The sequence below is a fragment of the Onychostruthus taczanowskii genome, unplaced genomic scaffold (assembly GCF_017590055.1).
Source record: "Onychostruthus taczanowskii isolate IOZ18803 unplaced genomic scaffold, ASM1759005v1 scaffold48, whole genome shotgun sequence".
Taxonomy (NCBI): domain Eukaryota; kingdom Metazoa; phylum Chordata; class Aves; order Passeriformes; family Passeridae; genus Onychostruthus; species Onychostruthus taczanowskii.
Genome location: NW_024502347.1, coordinates 5,920,988 through 5,941,222, shown reverse-complemented (window position 1 = coordinate 5,941,222; position 20,235 = coordinate 5,920,988). Strand labels below are relative to the sequence as shown.

General features: G+C 42.0%; 1 protein-coding gene across 1 annotated transcript; it reads right to left on the bottom strand.

Annotated features, from left to right (window-relative positions):
* Positions 1-8,973: 8,973 nt before the first annotated feature.
* Positions 8,974-15,946, bottom strand: COQ3 (coenzyme Q3, methyltransferase). The gene is made up of 6 exons (XM_041414917.1): positions 15,789-15,946; positions 15,294-15,446; positions 15,038-15,137; positions 13,231-13,473; positions 11,844-12,003; positions 8,974-10,406 (listed from the first exon to the last, which is right to left on the bottom strand). The coding sequence occupies exons 1-6, from the start codon at positions 15,944-15,946 to the stop codon at positions 10,189-10,191; spliced, it is 1,032 nt and encodes a 343-aa protein (XP_041270851.1). The 3' UTR covers positions 8,974-10,188.
* Between the last annotated feature and the right edge of the window lie 4,289 nt (positions 15,947-20,235).

Sequence of the window (20,235 nt, the reverse complement as noted above, 5' to 3'; positions counted from 1 at the left end):
CCTGCATGGGAATTGCTTGCTGTGTTACTGATAAGAGGGATCCACTTACAGCTGGGATCTAAGTTTCTGTGAGAGCAGGGAGAGGTCCTGGGCATCCACATCCCAGCTGCTGCCACTGCTTGACTTTCAGAGACAAATGAGTTATCCTGAAATCAGTGTTTTTATCAATGGCCAGCACAAGTGAGACCTGTGGGGGAGAGTAGAGAGGGAAGGTCCCAGTGCATACCCAGAAAAGTTAGGCAAACCTGGATGCACTACTGCAGTTTATGCTCTAAAGATCAATGCTGTGTTTTGGTAGTCCAACTTATGCCTGGTTGCCCTGGGATTCTTAGATCAGGGCTTCAGTCGGGTGTTTAACACTTGCTCAGTAAGGGCACTGCTGCCCTTCTTTTGGAGGAGGACTTGATGCTGTGTTAATCCCATTTCAGCTGCAGTGCTGCCTGGAAGCTGCAAGGGTCCAGAGCACAACAATGTCTCCTAAAAGAGTGTGGGAAGCCTCAGCAACAGCACATATACCTCATGGTATGTCAGATACAGATCTGCATGGAAACCCCAGCAGCCTTGCTGTCCTGCTCATAAACAGGATTTTTAGAGGTTGATTATGACCTGCATGGTGCTGACCAGACCTGGCCATTTAAAAGGAGCGGGTCCCAGTGTCACATCTTATTTGCCAGAGTTAACAGCAAATCAAGAGCATGGGTAGAACACAAGTACCCTCATACCTGTCCCACATTGGTAGTGGTGTGTGCCAGCCTTTCTTCCTTCAGGTTTCAAAGATTTCTGCCAGCAGATATTGAATCCATTTGGCCTGGCAGTCTGATAGTCAAGCTTATTGGCAAGCAAAACAACAAAATGTATGTTCTTAGCTGCCTTTTCCCTGGCTGTGGAAAAATGTAATGTCCATTCCTTCAGGCACTGTTACCTGTGGCAAATGACTTGTATTAGGGAGGATTATTAGCTGGTAGCAATGCCCACAAACCCAAGTATTGTTTTCTGCTCCCATGCATTGCAGGTGCCACAGTCTGGGTGGTTCCTGAGATATTCCTGATTTTCCCAAATTTGCCTCAAAGAGGCTCACAAGTGATGCCCACTGCACTGGCAGTTGCCGTGCTGTCTCACTTAGGGAGGGTGGAAATCCAGCTAATTTAGCATGTTTGCTTAATTACCACTGTTCACTTTTTTTGAGTGGGGAAAATGAGAGCTAAGAGTGATGCACTCAAAATCTGTCTGGCTGCAAACACACACCGAGTGCAGCACAGACTGGAACAGTCGTCCCTCAGATACATCACAGAGAGCAAAATAGCTAATACATTAAAGTACATTTTTATCTGTAATCTGTTCTACTGTGGCTGCCTAAAGGAAGAGAGAGTAACAGAATAAAATAAGTAGATTTTTTTAGTTAACATAAATCTGAGCTTGTTATATAGCAAGCCAGATTTTTCTTCTGAAGCCTGCAATTTGATTTGGGGGCAGGAAGGCACTTAGAATGTTACTAGATTCTCTACACTGGCATAAAGACTCTTGATCTTCATTACTTTTTTTTTTTTTCCCTGTAATGTCCTTGAGTTTGTTGCACATCTTTTTAAAAGCCTGAGGTTACCATGGCAGGTTGCCCATGAAGGTGGCATTGGGTGGAAACCACAGTCTGAACCCAGCGGTTGTGATGGGACTTTGTGGAGTGCCAGTGCACAAGCTGTCCCATCTGTGTTTTAGCTCAGAACAAGAAAGCTTTTTAAAAATCAGAGCTCATGCTGAGCTCATTGCTTAGCACAGGTTTACTTCCATGTACTGCTGCCAGCTGGGTTTGAACAGCGGAGCTTCACTCAGCTGATCTCCCCTGGGGCTTTAAGAAATAGGGCCACCCATTTTTCACTTACTTCCCGCACTGGTGCCATCCATGGCTGCTACTCACTGCCTCTCTTTTCAAAGGTCGGGCAGCACGGGGCTTTGGACAGCTCCATGAATCGGTGTGGGTTGGTTTTACAGGTTGTTCTGCCTGAAGCGAAAGCACCTTGCTGTGCCCTTGCACAGGGACTGGCTGTCGCCAGCTCAGGCTGGGCTCTCGCTTCGAGTGCTGCTGGGGTCATCATCACATGGTGTGGAAGTGCTTTTCTCCTCTTTGAAGTAGCCCAGACTTACTGAGCCCTTCACTGCCAATGACATAATTTAATGGGTTTTGCGGTGAGGTCTGAGTTTATGAGAGGATGAAAAAAAAGTTTTTTCATCACCAGCAGGCTTCCAGGATCCTTCTGAAACAATCCCTGACTGCTGCCAGGATTGGTTTTGTTGTAATATTAATGATCTCTCATGGCAGCTTGAGTTTCATAAGCATGTCTTTTTAATTATTCAGATAAGAATAGTCAAGGTATAGATGCAAAACACTAATGCTGTGTTTCAATTTGGATTTAGATAAGGAATTAATGATACTTTAATGACATATAAAGGTACAAATGCATAGAAAATGCAGAACATCAAGAATCTAAACTACTTCAGTGCTATATGGAAGTGTTTTTATGTAAGTCCACATTAAGTGCAATTCCAGCAGTTCTCCAGAGTTTACTTTGCACTTGCTAGTGAACAAAGCCACTTTCTAAGGCAACACATACCCTGAGACTGCCCTGAATGATGTAACTCAAGTTTCTTGCTTTCACGGGTCAAAAAAAAAAAAAGGTTTTGCATGAAACCTGCTTTCTGCAGGTGGAAGTACTCAGGCTGGTACTCAGCTGACAGACCCACAGTCTCACAGTTCTTTAGTTGTTTTTAATTTTATCACTCAGTTTTACAAGCTTTTTGGACAACTGACAACCTGCACAATGTCATGGGGGCAGTTACATGATTTATAGTCAGGTCTTTCATATAAAACTTTCTCAATAGAAGAATAATGTTGAGAACCTGCTACAGATTGCTTGCCATAGCCTGGTGCAGTGGTTCCCAGTCTTTGCTCATTTATAAATGCTCTCTGACTTACTGCATCCTCAGAAGAAGTAAGATTTGCAGTACATACTGCCGTGACCTGGTTGGCATCTCAGTTCATATTTGACTAATAATAGAGATGTATGAAGTTTTTGCAGATTTTCGTACACAGATTTCCTTTCCTTACTATATTTACTTTTTTCAAGAAATCTATATGTTCTTCATATTTTCAGGGAAAATGAGTTGCTTCAATTCATCTGCCTTAGATTTGTTTATAAGTAGCCTAAGGTGGTAATAGAGGTAAAAGCACTGGCTGCTGCATACACTGTAAAATGGAACAATGTACCATTAGGGAAAACAATCCCTGCCAATCCAGAGCAATCGGGCCACACAATGGGAAGAGGAGATCGTTCCAGCATGACACATTTGTTTGCAAATCAACTGTCAGCTGAAAGCAGTGGGAGGGGAATGAGAAGGGATGGGAGCAGGGAGGAGGAGAGACCCATCCAGAGGCCATTCCTGAGGGCAAGCCTGTGCTTTCATCTCCCAAGAGCTCTGGAAATAAAGACAGATGGGAGAGACAGTGGCAGAGTCAATGGCCTGCAGTCTGCATCCTCCAAGAAGGTGAACTGTTGAGCACTGTAGAAGGTAGGAGGATTTTGGTTTATTATAAAATTTGGTTCTGGAAAAAGTGCTTGTTAAGTAATCCTGTAGACAGAAGCTTTTTCCTTATCCACAGGTAAGACTCAATAAGGGAGAAGTGCTGCACAACCCACATGGGAATGCTGTCCTGCCTAGACAGGCCAGGTAAAGTTTCTTTCATTACCTGCCATTAAGTTTTTCAGCCTGTGTAGCTTCTTCCCTTAGTTATCCTTTCAAGAAACACCATCTCATCTGACAACACCTTCAGAGACTTTGTTGTCTTCATCTGGGGCCACACACTTCTTCTGGAGAAGGCAAAAACAACGTTTCTACAGAGCACTTCAGCCATAGCAATGTGACCCAAACCCCATCCTACACACACATATTTCTTTTTAGCAGACAGATACCTTTGGTTGGCAGCTTTGGCAGGACTTTTCTCACTATGGTGTACTGAGAAATGCTGTTCTGGTGATTCTAAACTCAAGGGGTCGTTTTTACTGGCTGCAGAACAGAGGCCTTTGGACAAGTCCATGGTCAAACAACTGCCTCAGTATTCCAAAGCTTTGTGCTCTTGAGAGGTCAGATGGTTTTGCTGTTGGGATTGGGAGGGCTGAGAGGAGGATAATGAACACATACCTGTCTTTGACATCGAAAGTAGTAGTGCTTTGTTTAGAGAGAGCAGCATAGGGCTTTACTGGTTTTTAACATCTCTGAGTGTGGGAGAGACACAGTGCTCAGTGCTCCTGCAGCAGCAGCAGCCAGCACTGGGTGCTGTGGATGTGCTCATCTGGGTCAGGACCTCCCCAGTTACAGCTGGGGACCACGGCAGGGAGCACCCCAAAGGGGTCCCCCAGGGATAGCCAGGTCCTGTCAGTTCTGTAAAGCATAACTTGGAGATGGATCAAGGAAGGCAAGGTGCTGAGCTGCCACTTCTGCAACAGCTGGAAGGCAAAGCTGGAAATTAAACCCTGTGTTTCAGTGCTGGGGCTATGCTTCATCACAGGGCATTTGAGGTAAATCTGCTAGATTACATTTGAGTTGGATACATCCTTCTGAAGTATCCTTTATTGTATGTTTTGTTTAATTATTTTATGTCTCCAGGTTGTATGTGCATATGCTAACTCAGGAAAATAAACACACCATTTTCTCTATCTTCTACTATTGTAAGATTTTATCATACAACTACCATACAAGGCAATGTTAACAATTCAATCTCCCAGTTATTTTGGGATTGATTTGGGTTTGTTTTGGTTTTTTTAATGGGTTTTGTTTTGTTTTGGGGGGTTTTTTTTGGTGTTGTTTGTTTGTTTTGGGGTTTTTTAAATATACCTCATGAGAATGCAACAGAGATTTCAGATTTATTAATGGAACACTAATGGCCTTCACAATCCTTTTAGGAAGGAAGAAATATATCTTTTTAGAACAAGTGAATATTGATCATATTGCTGGAGTGACTCCATGGGGGAGTACAAGCACAATAAAATGGAGATCATATCCTGAATTCCTAATGCACGGAGAGGTGGCTGGGCAATTAATGCTTGTTTGAGTCAAGACAGGTCAGGTGATTTTACAGTCTAGGTGAAATCCCAGCCCTTCTTGCTAGAATATAACATGACATTTTATATTGCTTCAGTGGAACACGTGTCAATAAAACTAAGGTTTACCATCAGCACAAACTTTGAATGATTAGAATTTTGTCCTATAACCTGTAGAACATAATGAATGAGAAATCTGTCAGCAACTCGTGATTAGTAAGTCACCTTTCCTTCTAGGAGCTCAGCAAGGGTGTAGGCATTTGGAATGAGACACTGGAGGTTAATGTGCAAAAGCAAGTGGGAGGCTGTGACCTCCTGAACTTTTACGCTTCAGCCTGACACAGAGCCACTCTCCCAACCATCAGTAGTTCCTCTTCAAAGGCACATTAGAACCAGACTGCCTTCTATACCTCTACTTCACATTTCTCCTCTCCATCAGAATCATACTTATCTTCCAGACATTGCTCATCCTCCTTCTATTTCTGGCTTTTCAATGCTCTCTCCCATTCCAGGCACCACTCCTGGGCACCTCTCAGTCCCCTGAAAATACAGTATCAGCACCTGCGTAGTAATTAATGTTCTGTCTCAGTTTTTCTCCTCCAGTCTGCTTCATCAGGCTAATTAAGACACTGAGACTTCTGAACTTCAAGACTGCATGGGATTATTCCTTTCAAGCATTTATTAAAAGTGTATGGAAAATAAGTTTATTTGTTTGTTGCCTTTCTTTTTAATTAAAACTGAGATTTCAACAGAGTGAAAAACTTCAGAAGCCATTTCCAGAAAAACTTCCAACAATATATTCATTATTCTTATCTCAGCTCACAGCCACTGCACAATTCCTTTCCCACTCCTTTCTCTCTCCTTTTTTCCACCCCCAAGGAACCTGACACAGGGTGTTAGTGGAAATGTAGAGGAAAGAAATTGTCAAGTCCTGCAAAAATGACCATGAAATGTCACTGGACCACAAAGGAACAATAGGCAATAAGATAGCATAATGGGAACCATGGAAACTTCAAGCTGTATTTTTATTTAAAAAGGAGATTAAATGCAGATCTCCTCTGAGGCTCTCATACTATTCCAGCTGGACTTGAGCACAATTAATGTGTCAATTATTATCTGAATGTGCTGTTCTAAAAGACAGACTGAGCCAACTTAAAAGCCTACTGCCCCTCAAGGGGCTGTTCTGTCCCATCTTCTCCCTGCCCATTTACTCCCAGTGCTTATCTCCCAAATGGCTCTAGTCCTCCACAGTGGGAAAATTCAGCTCCCTGAACAGCACAACCACCAGCAGCATCCCAGGGAAACATAATAAAAAAAGGGAAGAAAGAAAAAAAAATATTTACACCTCAGACAAGAATCCATTTGAGCAAAGAGCTGGGACTGGGACCATGTGGAGCAATGTGGGAGAGATGAAACAACACAACAAGCCAAACCACAGCTGAATAGCCAAGACCACCCAGAACATCATTGTTTGCTCTGCTGGATTTTTTTTTTCCAGGATCAGCTTCTTACTCTGATTTGTTTTGTTGCAGGAATAAATGGCTGGTAATAGGAGAGTCAAGAGTGTACAACTAGAAACAAACACAGAGGTTGAAAAAGACCAAGCCACAAATACAGTTTTTTTCCCTATCCCAAGGCAAGGATCACCTCTTGCCTCCCCACTAGTCCTGGGTGCATGCCTGCTGCAATAACATTGCTTTTTTCACCTCCTACCATCACTGTTCCTGTAAGCATTGAAGCTATGGCTCCATAAACATGAACAAGTTGCAAAATGAAAGACAAAAGATTTGCAAATTTCTTTTATTTCAATTCTGTCCATTTCAATAGCATCTATGAAATTTCTGCAGCAGCTGAGCTAACAGAAGTGTGAAAACGTCATTGGTTTCTAGCCACAGATTTTAAGAAAATAGTTTCTGGAGCACAAGTGCATAGTTATATTCATGGCACAGTACTGAATTAGATTACACTGTGCCAGCTGCACATTTATGAAAAAGGTAGGGATGTAAAACACCAACACCAGTTCACAAGTGTAGGATATTTTTGTACTGTTTGTTATCTCATTAAAATGATTTCTGCCACATTCTATCATTCCTGCTTTAAAACAAAGTTGTTTTAAACAGAGGGATGAAATATAGCCAGAGTAGTTAGGATAATCCCCAGGAGAAGAAAACTGAGGGGTAAGGACTGGGGATGGAGCATATCAGGACGTCTGGAGACAGACTAAAGGTACAAGGAGTTGTTCAAGAACTCCCAATTCATTTGTGCACACTGCTCTCAAAACTCTCCTGGACTGACAGGGCTTCAATGCACATGTAGGAGCAGAAGATTAGATGGTTGTGGTAAGGTTTTTGTCAAAACCAGAGGTATCCATGTCCATGTGCTTGTGGTTTAAATGCCAGCCATTGTTCATCCTCACAAGAGGATCCCTCTTGTGAGCTTGGACAGAGAACCCAGGCAGCATCAGAGATTTTTTGTCCTATGTGCAATAGAAATAACTGTGAAAAAAGCAAAACAAAACACCCTTTCCCTAGGTGGTTCACAGTTTCATGAAAAACAATAAGAGAGTAATAAGTAATTCACTTTGGAGTTGGACTTAATCTGTGTGTGTCCCTCTCAACTCAGAATCTTCTGTGAATCTATGAAGTGAGGAAAAACTGAAAGGATGAGAAAGCCAGGATAACAGCTAGTCACACAAACATCTGGACTTAGGGCTCCTAAAAAAACCAAACATCAGCTCTTTCTATTCCAGTTTTATAACATTATTTTTATTTCACTTGACAAGTCTCAAAACAAATCAGGGGAGGAGGGACTGCCTATTGGGGGGTGTTCCTTGTCATCTACCTCAGGAATCTGTCCAGGTATCAGTGCTTTTCAGAGCTGCTGGCAAAATTTGAAACAAGAGTCATACAGTTGCAGTATGTTGGTAAGATTGATGTTGGTAATTTGGTTAGGGGAACTCACTGGAGCCACATGGTTTAACACGCTTGAACACAGTTTGGAGTAAAGACCACTGGTTATCTCTTTTGACTCCACAGTTTCTTCCAGCATCACCCCTCTCCTGTACGCTGTGCACCACACTGCATGCATGACCAATGGAGCAGAGACTCCTTTGCAGGAGAAAGGCAGACAGGGAATGATGTATTCCTCCTGTGGACAGCATTAGTGAAACCATTCATGAATTGTTGCAGCCAGTTCCACCACCATGCTCCAGAAACAATGCTTACCACAAAACTGCATGTGAACTGGGAAACTCACACATAGTGGTAAGAGTTGTAGAGATACTCTCAGACCTCTTATCTAAGAGAAAATTAAGGGGTGAAAACTCGAAACTGCAGCTGATAGAGGTACTTAAGTGTAAAAATGAGGATGTTAGGACACCACTGGTGAGGTTCCAAGGTTAAACTGCTTCAACTGATGAACCTTTGGAACAATTTCTTTACTGGTGTAGTGGCTTCTCAATCACTGAACTCTTAATATGATGATGAATCTTCTTCTCAAAGCCAAGCTATAGCCCACAGAAATGTTATGAAGCAGAACTTATTGTCATGGAAGCAATTACACCAGATACTACTTCTTAACCTTTATTAGCTATGAATAATTATTATTTCCATTAAAATTACCTATATTCTTCTGGGCATCATCAAATCCATCAGGAAACTTGGATCTGAAGGCAACATGCAGATACAGCAAAGCAGGAAGAATGCAAACGTGTAAAAAACTAATTTAGCCCACCACACCTCTAAAGTAAGAGAAATGCACAAGCAACTAAAACAGGGAGAAAAGTAAGAGGGAGGAAAAAAAGTTTCATTTTCATCCCTGCAGACAAAAACAAGACACCTTTCCAGCTGTGTAGAAGCTGAAAGAAAAAAAAGAAGGAAAGAGATGCAGTCATAGACACGCTCATGACACTTTATTTAGAAAGTTCTGTTTCATTGTAAATGACTCTTCCTTATCCAGGCTCTAGAACATTAAGAATAAATAGGCATGGCACCTCAGTTGTAGGACAGAATGTGTCGTTCTTCTAGCATGGAGCTCTGGTTGCTTAGTAAAATTTTACCTGTAGCTTCTCTTTATTTGGGCAGAGGGAGAAAGTTGAAAAATAGGCACAGATACAAGTATCATTATTGTGAAGGGGCTTTGACAGCTGAGGCACTCTGGTCTCAGAGACTCTTCTTCCATTTCAGAGTTACAGAAACAGCAGGACTCAACAGTAAAGGTTTGCTATTTTGTTTGCCCTGCTCAGGGAGAAAGGTGTATTACAGAAAAAAGTCTTTGCAGATCTTAAGAGTTTCATATATTTTTTACAGAGTTGAGTATCTTAAATACTTAAGGCGTTTTATTTATTGTACAGCATTGTGGTTTTTAACTCACTCTACATCTACGCCATTATTCTATGGAGAACTGAATACCAGCAGGACTGAAAGCACTACTACTAATAAAGCTCCCTCCAAGCTACCAACAGAATAATTTGCATTTCCCTGTCCAACAATTTGAAACTATTTTCTCATGAAAATACTTACTCTTTAAAACTTTTGCTCCTTTCAATCTTAAATGATTCCTGAGATAGTGTGTGGGATTCACATTCTCTGAACAGAGAGAGACAATCCTCTCTCTCAGGGTTTTTCCTGGAGAAGCAGAGAAAAGAATGATCAAAACAATTCTTATCTCATTTGCTGCTCCTGTGTTTGTGTGCAAGTGGAATGTATTCTGGAGATTGTTTACCCAAGGTGACCAACTGGATCCACGTGTGTGGGTTGGGACTCTCGGGCAGAGTCACTAGTTTTTGAGTAGTTAGAAGTATAATATATTATGTATCTCTTTGATACAGTATAATGTAATATAATATAGTTTTAATAAAGTGAGCATTCAACATTCCAAAGCCATGGAGTCAGATGCCAATCATTCCCAGACGTTGGGGTTGCCTGATTTTACAATAATAGTGGGCACTTGGTTTTTTTCAGAGCGCCCCAAGTACGTGACCAAAAATAGCGCCTGTATATTGATGCAAACAGGAAGCTTGTTGTTGGCAAAGGTTTTATTGTGTCCATCCGAGTAAAAGCTCATTTTCTGTTCTGGTGACAGTCCATCACCACACACGTCAGACAGCTCTGCCTGGGACGGTGCCAGCTGTGCCAGCTGTGGCCGAGTGCTGTTGAACATCTGTCTCTGGCAGGGGCTCTGTGGCGTGTGACTGCGCCGGAGCCCCAGACTTGACTGCGTGCAGCGCGTAGTTCAGGCTGGTGCTCTCCACCCAGCTCCAGGAGCCCGTGAGCGGATTATACAGCATCCCATTCACGCTCCTGACTGAAAAGCCATCTAGGAAAGAAAGAAGCCATACAAAGCAACGGATGCTCTTAAATATTGTAAGTCACTGCAACATCAAGCTCTTTAGAACAGCAAGTCTGAAACATGCTTCTCCCTCTGGGCAGCTCTCCTGCTGGGCAGCTCTGGGGGGGAGCTGCCTTTGTCAGACACCCCCACGTGCAGTGCCACTGGCATCGCTGGTGACAGCAGGTCCTGCTCCTGGAGGTGGCTGCAACAGCTCTGTGCCAGGCCATGCACCACCGGCAGCTACAGGGCTCTGCTGAAAACCCCAGCCTCACACCTGCCCATCTGGCTGACTGGTAATGTTTTCTGGAGGTGGAGACATGCTTCAGGTTGACATCACATGCTCCAAAATGAAAATCTGAGCACATCTTTACAAGGATTCTTCAGATTCCCTTTAGGATTGGAAAATATAAGAAAAAGGCACGTTAACGCCATCAAGGACTTGGTGCAAGAAAGTGTGATTTATCACTCCCAGCTGAGCAGCACTCAGTTCGCTGCATGGATCTGCTGTGTCCCAGCAGGATACAGGATGGAAGGTAGAAAACAAACACCCTATCAAAACAAATCACCCACTGCACCTGCTTCTCCTTTCAAAGGAAGAACTGAAAAAAACCATCAGTATGTGAACCAGTATTAGTCATATTTCTTATGGCATCACTGCAAAGTGCCAGGAAAAGACCTTGCTAAGAGAATAGCTCCACTCATACTTCAGCTTCTTTGCAGTGAACTAGAGCAAAGTGAAATATTTGGTGAGAGGGTTTTAAAACATCTGTGGTGAAGGAGTGCAATGGGCAGAAGTCTTCCCAGCTCAGTGCTTTGTCTATTTTAAAAGCAATCAGACCAGGGTAATTTAATTAGAAACAATTATAATCAGTATCACAGAGTTTCTCAAGAACTGACTAATGAATTTGTGGTAGGTTTCATCTTCACATTTTGGAAGAAATCTTTTAGTAACATAATATGAATAGAGAGCAGCAAACCAAAAATAAAAACGCCTCCTCCCAAAGGAAAGGCGACAAACAATGCAGTGGCAGCAGTGCAGCCCCAGAGTGCCAACACAGTTAATTCCTCAAACCTGACCTAGAGCTTATGAACCACTTCAGAGCATACATTCTGTCACCAGAACACAATGGAAAACACTGGAATTTTTTATTTAGGCTATTAAACAGAGGGCAGCCGCAACAGTGATTTTGTTCTAGTAATCACTGTATTCTTAGGATTCAATTTAATTTATTTTATGCAAAATCCAATAAGCAGCAGTGTCTTTAAACCAGGAATGATACTCTTAATATACAACTGTTAACTCAGGCAGGAAAAGCTGTATATTGCTGGTAGCACTCACCCCACCTAACTTATCCCTTTGCCATTCCTAAAGAGACCATATGGATCTCTCTCCCCATTCCCACCATCTGGCCTGAAACTTACTTGATTCCAGGAGGCGCTCCAGCTCTTCAGGGGGAACAAATTTCTCCCATTCATGTGTTCCTTCTGGTACAATCCCCATTATTTTTTCTGCAACCACAATTCCCAGGACATAGGACAATTGTGTTTTATTGATTGTCGTAATGAATAAAGAACCTTCAGGCTAATTAAAATATTAAAATGTTCAATTAGAAGAATTTTTTGGGTTTTTTTAAATTGTAAATTTAATCACATTTAGACAACTCATTTGTCTATGTCACAGTATACACAATGCAAGACTAAGAAGTAATTTCATCCCAGGATAGATAATTGTAACATTTTACTACAAGAAAGAATAAAATTTTCTAACAGTATGTCTCAGGAATCTTCAAAGAATCAACATAATCAGGTCTTGGGTGGCCTAAAAACTATTCCCTAGCCCAAAGAACACCTAGAAAAGTCACTTATAATATTTTATGCTCGGGAAATGGATAAATAAAAGGTATTAAATCATATACAATAGCTACTGTTTAAAAAAAAAAAAAAAAAAAAAAAACCACCACCCCAGAAAACCCGAAAACCCAATGAAGCAAAAAACCAAAATAAAACCACAAACCGCTTTTATAATTGAAACCAAGGTAAAATGTGAAATACTTCCTTAATTTCTGAGACTGCTAAATGCCATGTCATACTTGTTTTAATAATTACATGGGCAAAGAAACAAAGCCAGAAAAAAATTCTAAGTCCTTAAAGGACTATTTGTTAGAAATAAGGGATAATTTCTTTGTTCCTAGCAGGCTAAAAGTTAGTAGTGCATTCAATTGAAATAACTAATATTTCTTCTGATGACCAGAAAGATAAAGAGATCAAAGAAAAGCTCCCACTTATGTGCTGAGCTTACCATCCTTCTTCTGCAAATGAACCAGTATCAAGATGAATAACCACCTGATTATCTACAAAGTTTAACTAGGAACCTTTAAGAGCAATCTAGGATCTCATCTGATGTGATGCTAGTTCTGGAATAAAATCTTGTGTCAGAAACATCATTACAGAGCTCCCAGGCAGTCTGAGCCATAGCTGTCCATCAACAGCAGCACTGCCACATATTCTCTCACCTGTGTGAAATCAGATGCACCCAGATTTCTTAAGGTTCACATGCAATGCAAATCTGCAATGCTAGGTAAAGCCTTAACACTTTTCTGAGGCTGAGTTGGGGAAATAAATTTCCCCTAACTGTGGTTACTGAATCTGGGGAGAAGTATTTGCATCATGAAGAATGGAAGGCACTTCTAGAACATGCTTCTGACTTAGTGGAGGAATGTGTGCAGATGTATTTTCACACTCATTTTAAAAAGCCACAGTAATAAAAGAGAATAAATATTCCCAATGATGAAAGCAAAAACTCTCTTACCTTTAACACCTGAGAGCAACACTTGATAAACGTTTCAAGGTCAGCCACATGCTCCACTACTTCAGAAGCTACAATTACATCAAAGGTTTCCATAGACTCTTCCACAATCTCCTCCAGTGAACTGGACTTGTACTGTATTCTCTTGGCCAGGACCGGATCAAATGACTTGTGCCGATCTGCTGTTCTAATGTTGTCCTCCACAGGATCAATTCCAGTAACTGAAGCTCCCAGTCTACCTAAAGGCTAATAAAAAAGAGTGTAATTTATTCTCTGCATGAAAACAATTTACTTAAAGGTTTCTGAAACTTTGCAATGTACATACAAGATGCAGAAAGCATCAACACATGACAAACAACAGTAAATTATGAGCTCTGATCAGGCAGTTTTATTTAAAATGTTTATTAAAGTAAAAACACCCTCTGATTTGGGAAAGGTGGTGTTAATTTTCTTAGAAAATTATATAGTGGACTATACACACATCTAAATTGTCTTTCAGAATAATTTGTTCTCAATTCATTTTGTTACACTAAATAAAGATTTCTTCCACTACTACTCTCTGATACAGGAAAAACAAAGGGGGAAAATCAACACAGTAATTAAAGGGGGGGAAAACAATGCCATATTTAATTACTGTCATTACTTTCTTCAACATCCACCTGTAATGGTAAATCCTCATATCTTTTTAATGGTTACTTAATATATGATTATCTCTGGGACTTTCTCACTGCTGAGAACTAAACACTGATGTTTGCTAGGATAGCATCAGCCTTGGCTGTCACTCAGGTTTCTCCAGTGTCTTCTTACTCCAAGGTTAGCACCTTAGTCATCAACTCTTCTGAAACTGAAACAGGCTGTAGAACATGACCACATGTATGATATTCCAACCTGAAATTCACCAGTTGCTCAGCCTGAGAAGGTGATGCAGCACACCAGTTTTGCCAGCATTGTTGGAGAGACCCCTCTCACGAGACTACAAGATTTTGCTCAAAAGAGGAGAAAAAAACAAGAAAGAAAACATGGGAGAGATTCAGGTCCCTTTGTAATACCTCACTTCAGATGCTGAGGAAGTTTCCAGAGTAAGTCAGCCAGATCTGTAACCCTAAATTCACAAACCATCCCTAGTCTATTGATGGGACACAGCACTGTTCAGAGCCTGTGTGGACAGCCTTCCACCACAAACAGTAACTTCTCAGTCCCAAGTTTGTGCAGACTTCTCTGGAAGCCACTGTAACATCAGCCCCTTTACCACAGCAATCCCTACTGACACAGGAGAGGTATGATTTGGGTGCTTGATGTTATTCCATGCATTTCCCATGAGATCAAATCAAAGATGAGAATCTCCTCCCCCATGTAAAACACTGAAGATAAGCAGTTCAAATAAACGAATGTGGAAGAACAAGTTTATAACAAAAATTGCTTCTTTGGTAATGAGAATGTCACGATTCCAAGTATTCCTGCCTAAAAAAAAAAAGAAAAATAAAGAAAGAAACATTCAAGGACTTTTTAATCATTCTTCCCCTCTCCTTTACTTTACAGTGCTTGAAATCTTATTTTCCTGGTTTAAAATCTCAGAATTTTTGAATTTCTCATTACCAACTTCCTCATTCTCTGTAAACCACCATTACTATGCTAAACACACTATGGGGTTTTTTGTATGAGTGCACTGCACTCTACTCAGTAACTAACATATCACAGAAGAGAAAAAGTCCTCCTTTGAGGATTAGAAATTAGGCAGTGTAATTAGTACAACAATTCTAATACCTTGCACACCTTTTAAGAAGAAAACACAGAGCTCACTGTTTCTTACCTCACTCAGCAGTCCTCCACCACAGCCCACGTCAAGAATCTTGATTCCAGAAAGTGGATTTCCCAGATGATAATTACTACTCATGCTCAACAGAGTATCTCTGAAAGAAAAGGGATGTGAGTAAGGTCGAACCCACAAGGTGCTTCAATAGATGCTGTAGTTATCTTAAGTACCAGTAATTGGCTTTTTTTACAGTATTTTCTGAGGTCATACAGAAATAGTACATATTAAAAAAAATCTGTCTACAAAACCATACCTAATAAATGGCACTCTAATATCATTCATAGAATGAAGGGCTGCATATTCTCCTTCTTCATCCCACCACTTATGTGCAAGGAGCTGGAATTTTTTCATTTCCTCTGAATCCACTGATGAGTGTGAAGTGCTGAAAGGCCGCCTCCCAGTGAACCTAAATAATGAAAGCTGAACATCATTAAACCAATACTAAGGTTCCATGTCAGCTGAAATATGGGAAAAACAAATACGGCATCAGAAAATACAAAAAGGTAAAACTCATGTTTCTTTAGAGATTCAAGTTAGACTTGTTTAGTAACCTACAGATATTACACACTTCATGGGTAACATATCTTCCCAAACAGATGGCTGCATGCCTGTAATTTTTAAGTTGGCAATTAGTAAAACAAGAACAGGCCACATCAAACATGTGAGATATAAAAACAACTCCACGTGACAACTGTTACAGAAAAGGGTAGCCCTCATCTCACAGGGTTATTTTATATACAATACTTACACGTTGCTTTTCATTTCAGTCAGAGAGACAGGCAAGGTACTACTGGATTTCAGTTGTCTTTTCCTGTTGTAGTCCTGAAGGGTATCTCTCAGACCCGTCTGAAAAGACAGATCAGCATGGTCATCTGCATAAATAAAAGACATCCAAATGGAAAACATCAGCTTTACAAGAAGTCAGAGACACAACACCTAGTTGTAGGAGTGCTGCTCTAGTAGAATACTAACCATGCCAATCTTTGCACATTTGCTCACTATTGTACCTATGGAGTTGGGGATTAAATAAAAGAATGTATGCTAGTTCACCACCCCTTACTCTTCAAATGATGTACAATAATTTTTACATAATTTCCACGTTCAGAGACTGAATGGAAAAGAGCTTTTTATGCAACTGAAACATTTCAGTTAGTGTGAATTTCCTCACAATGTTTACCCTGACCGTAAGCTGTGCACACACACACTCAGCACTGCTGGGTTTATTATGTGTTGGAAAGAGACATACACAGCCGCATACTCATTTGGCACTGTACGAACCGGTAAGGAAACCTAAGCAAAAAACGCTCACGGACGGTGCACAGACGGGCCAGGGACAGGACCCTGCAATTGTTCCCGCTCCTGCTTAGCGCACGCAGGGCTCTCCCCAGCACGGAGGACACTCGCTCACACCCAGCTGCTGCCTGCTCACCCACAGCCCCCGAATCACAGCAACGCTCACTGTACCCTGAGTAAAGCACCCCCTGAAGACGATTTTGGGTCACAGTGAGCGATGGAGCGATCTAGACACCTTGGGACTCCAAAGGAGGCGGAAGGGGAACAGCACCTTCCCGACCGGCCGGCGCCAGGTTGGGAATGCTGTGGGACGCGGCCGGCAGCTGCCTGACACGCCCGAGGCCGCCGCCGGCCGGAGGTTTGCGGGGCCCGGCTGTGAGGGAGCCGGCGAGGCCAAGCCCCGTTACGCCGCCCCTGCCGCCGGCCGCGCCGGGGCNGGCCGCCCCGCCGCCCCACATGGCCGCCGCCGCCGCCGCTCTCGCCCCGCCCCGGTCCGCGGCCGGCGGTGCCGGCTACCTCGCCGGGCGGGCGCCGGGAAGGTTCCGCCCGGTGCTGGGGCCGGTGCGAATGCCAGCCCCCGCGGTGGCACTAGTCGCCAGGGCTACATCTGGAGCAACTCTGCTTAAATGTGTGCCCCGTCATTCCCTTGTCTTGGAACACGAAAAGACCCACAAGCAGAGGCTCGTTCGGATGACACAGCGACGAGCCCACAGCTTTCAGCCCCCTTCGTTACCAGGAAGCACACCGGGCTTGCAGGGCTCGGCACGCAGTACGAGTCCTCGCCCCGGGGCAGGCTCAGAGGGAAGCGATCCCAGCAGCCGGCACTGCGGGCCGGAGCAGAACCTCTGGGCCCCAGCATGGCTGGGCCTGGGGCAGCCCCCTCATGGGAGCCACCCAAGCTGGCGTGCCGCTGCCTCTGCGAGGCTGCCGTGTCACGGTTTGCGGAGGAAGTCCAGGCTGTGGCCCAGGAACGAGAAGGGTTTCTGCTTTCCCTGCTCCCTCGCAGGCACTGCTGCCCAGGGCCCTGAATGAGTGACCCTTGCAGTTCAGGGCTGATACACACAAATGGAAAATAATTAAGCCAGTTTTTTAAACGATTAGTTTTCTGACACTTTATTGAGCGGCAGGTCCAACAAGAACGCCCAGTGAAAACCAAAGCTGCAGTGCAGAGCAAGGCAAAGGTAAGCCGTGAAGGCAGAGCTGGCAGCGCTCCCGTGCCTGCCAGGCAGGTGATCACAGGCCGGGTTCCCTGCCTGGCTGTGCAGATGCTGGCATCCTCAGGCAGGAGGCACAGCCTGCACAACGCCAGGGGCAGGAGCATCCTCCGGGCTTCAGGAAATTTGGAGTAGTATAACCAGTCCTGGCTTGACTTCCTTCCAGTGCCAGCCTGCTTTATGAACTGACCTTGCTTGGAAATACAACCCTCACTGCTTGAAATCTGCCTGTTTACAAGTCTCCTGTAAATACAGTATAATTCATGTAGCAGTGAAAGTCTGGATTATTTTCTTTTTAAATCTAAATAAGGACTGCTGAAAGGGCTCAAAAAAAGCTTGTCTTGACAGCAATTAAACATATGGCAACCCTGCTTAGTATGTACCTGCCTCACTTTTCTACTCACCTGATTTCTATCCAACAAAGCTCACCGTGCACTGGAGTTACGAGTCATTAATAACACCTCAGAGCAACTGAAAAAAACAGAGCTCCAACAAATCCTTTATGGATAGCCTCCTTAAGAGACACAACTAAGGCTTCCTTCAAATCATGCATCCACATATTATTCAACTTTATTATTTGTCATTCATTTAGCAAAGCAAATGCAAAATCTGAGCAAGAGAGCCAAACCTTACGTTGCCATTGCTTTTATGTTTTTGATTTTAGAGTTGTTTACAAGCAGCAAATACGTGCACACTGGCCATGTATTCTACTTAACAGGACAAGCTTGTGTGAAACTAGAAGTAGCTATTCCATGAGACAGAGCCTCAAACACAGAACAGTTTTTGTTATTGTGCCATATTTCAAAACACATGTAGTTGCTCAATCTTTAAAGTCAGAATGTTTACTCAACTACTCTTTTTTGGCCTATCCATGGCCACAGCTAATTCTTGTTCTTACATGGTGTTGCGGGCTCCTTGGGGCACATATGGACATTGGCTTGGTTGTATTCACCTTCAGAACAATTTCCATGGAAATCATTATTCATTTGATTCCACACCATCCCTCATTTATTAAAAAAGTTTTCAAGGGAAAAGCCTCCAAATGTCATGTTGCTGCATGACATTCAAAATCCTATGTATTGCTTTCCTGTAGTGCACTGAAATGTTTTTGCAGCATTCATTTTAAAACTATACATTTCCATTTTTGTATGTATTTGCACATTTTAGGATAACTTCAGATGTATGGAATTAAAAGAGCGGTTGTTATTTTAGCCTTTTCTGGTGAAAAACATTCCTAAGGGGAGTTTCCAAAGCCCCAAGAAGTTTAATGTACGTGATGCTGACAAGAGTACCGGCGTGTATTTAATTACTGAGTGATGAGTAGGCCGTTATAGTAAGATTTCTGAAACAGTTAAATACAGAGATCGTATGCTCTTTTTATTGGCATACAGTCACTACCCATAGAAGTGCATTTGTGTCAAAAAAATAATTTTCATATTTACAGGAAGTGACAGAATTCCAGTTGTTGGCAAAGTATATAAAGCTTTCCATACACAATCTTTTTTATTATTAGACAGAGTATATAAAATCTGAACTGAAAATCAAATTCAATGCATCCTGGAAACTGTATTCCTCAACAGCTTTTCTTAAGCTTATTTCTTTCTTAGTTTCTTTCTGTCTCTCACAAGACATCCTCCTAGGACATCTGAACTGTTATGCTACCCACTTTCCAAAAATTCCTCACTCTTACCCAGAGTCAAGAGTGTAGTGAGATTGGATCAATACATCATTATTTATATTCCTACCAATGCAAGTAAAAGTTGTGTGTTGTAAATTATGCCTTATTTTGCTAATAAATACGACTGCTTACTCTATGTGAAAGATATAATTGAGGGGGGGTGTTATAAATTGTAACTGATTATTCATCTGTAACAGTGTTTTGATAAACATGCATGTATTCAATAGCAATTAGCTTGCTTATTAAACACATAGTTAAAATGTATTTCTTTGCCCTGAAGCAGTTTATTTCTGCATCTTATTTATGAAAAAAATTACGGTGGAAAAAAGCTGCATGGCTGAATTCTGATTTAGTTAAATGGATTTATCTGTTCATGAAGACATGCTTTCCAAGTTGCCTGTACTAGTACCACTTTTTATTAGAAGATAGAGCCAATCAAAGAGAACCTACTTCGATGTTAAGCCTTTTACCTTTTTCACAACTGGTGTCTTACCAGACCTTTTAGGCACAGATCTCTCCCTGAATTTGTGTTCTTCTGTAACAGTCACTGGCCTAGAGTTGGGTATTGTTGGTTTGTTTTTTGACTTGTATTATTTCACACTCTTGTTTCTAACAGCAATAGTCAATTTCCTTAAGTAGGTAATCAGTGACCTCTTTCACTTTATGGTAATATTAAAATCAAAAATTTAGTGGCATTGCTGATACATCAATGTATCAGCTTTACATGAGTCATAATTCTTGTGGCACTAAGAACCAGCTTTAATATTCACTACGCATTTAATGCGTGTGCCAAAATGTAAAGTTAACCTATTGTCAGTTTTCCAATGCGTACTGAATGACGTTTATAAACATGCTCCATAAAAACATCGAAAATTCCAAGATGTGTGTAATATCCCTGAACATCCAAAGATCTCTCTGAAAACTGGGTGAGGAATATAGTTCCAGAGCTTAATACTGCCACATGAGATCAGTTAATCGCACATATTCCTAATGGGGTTCAGTCTGTTTAA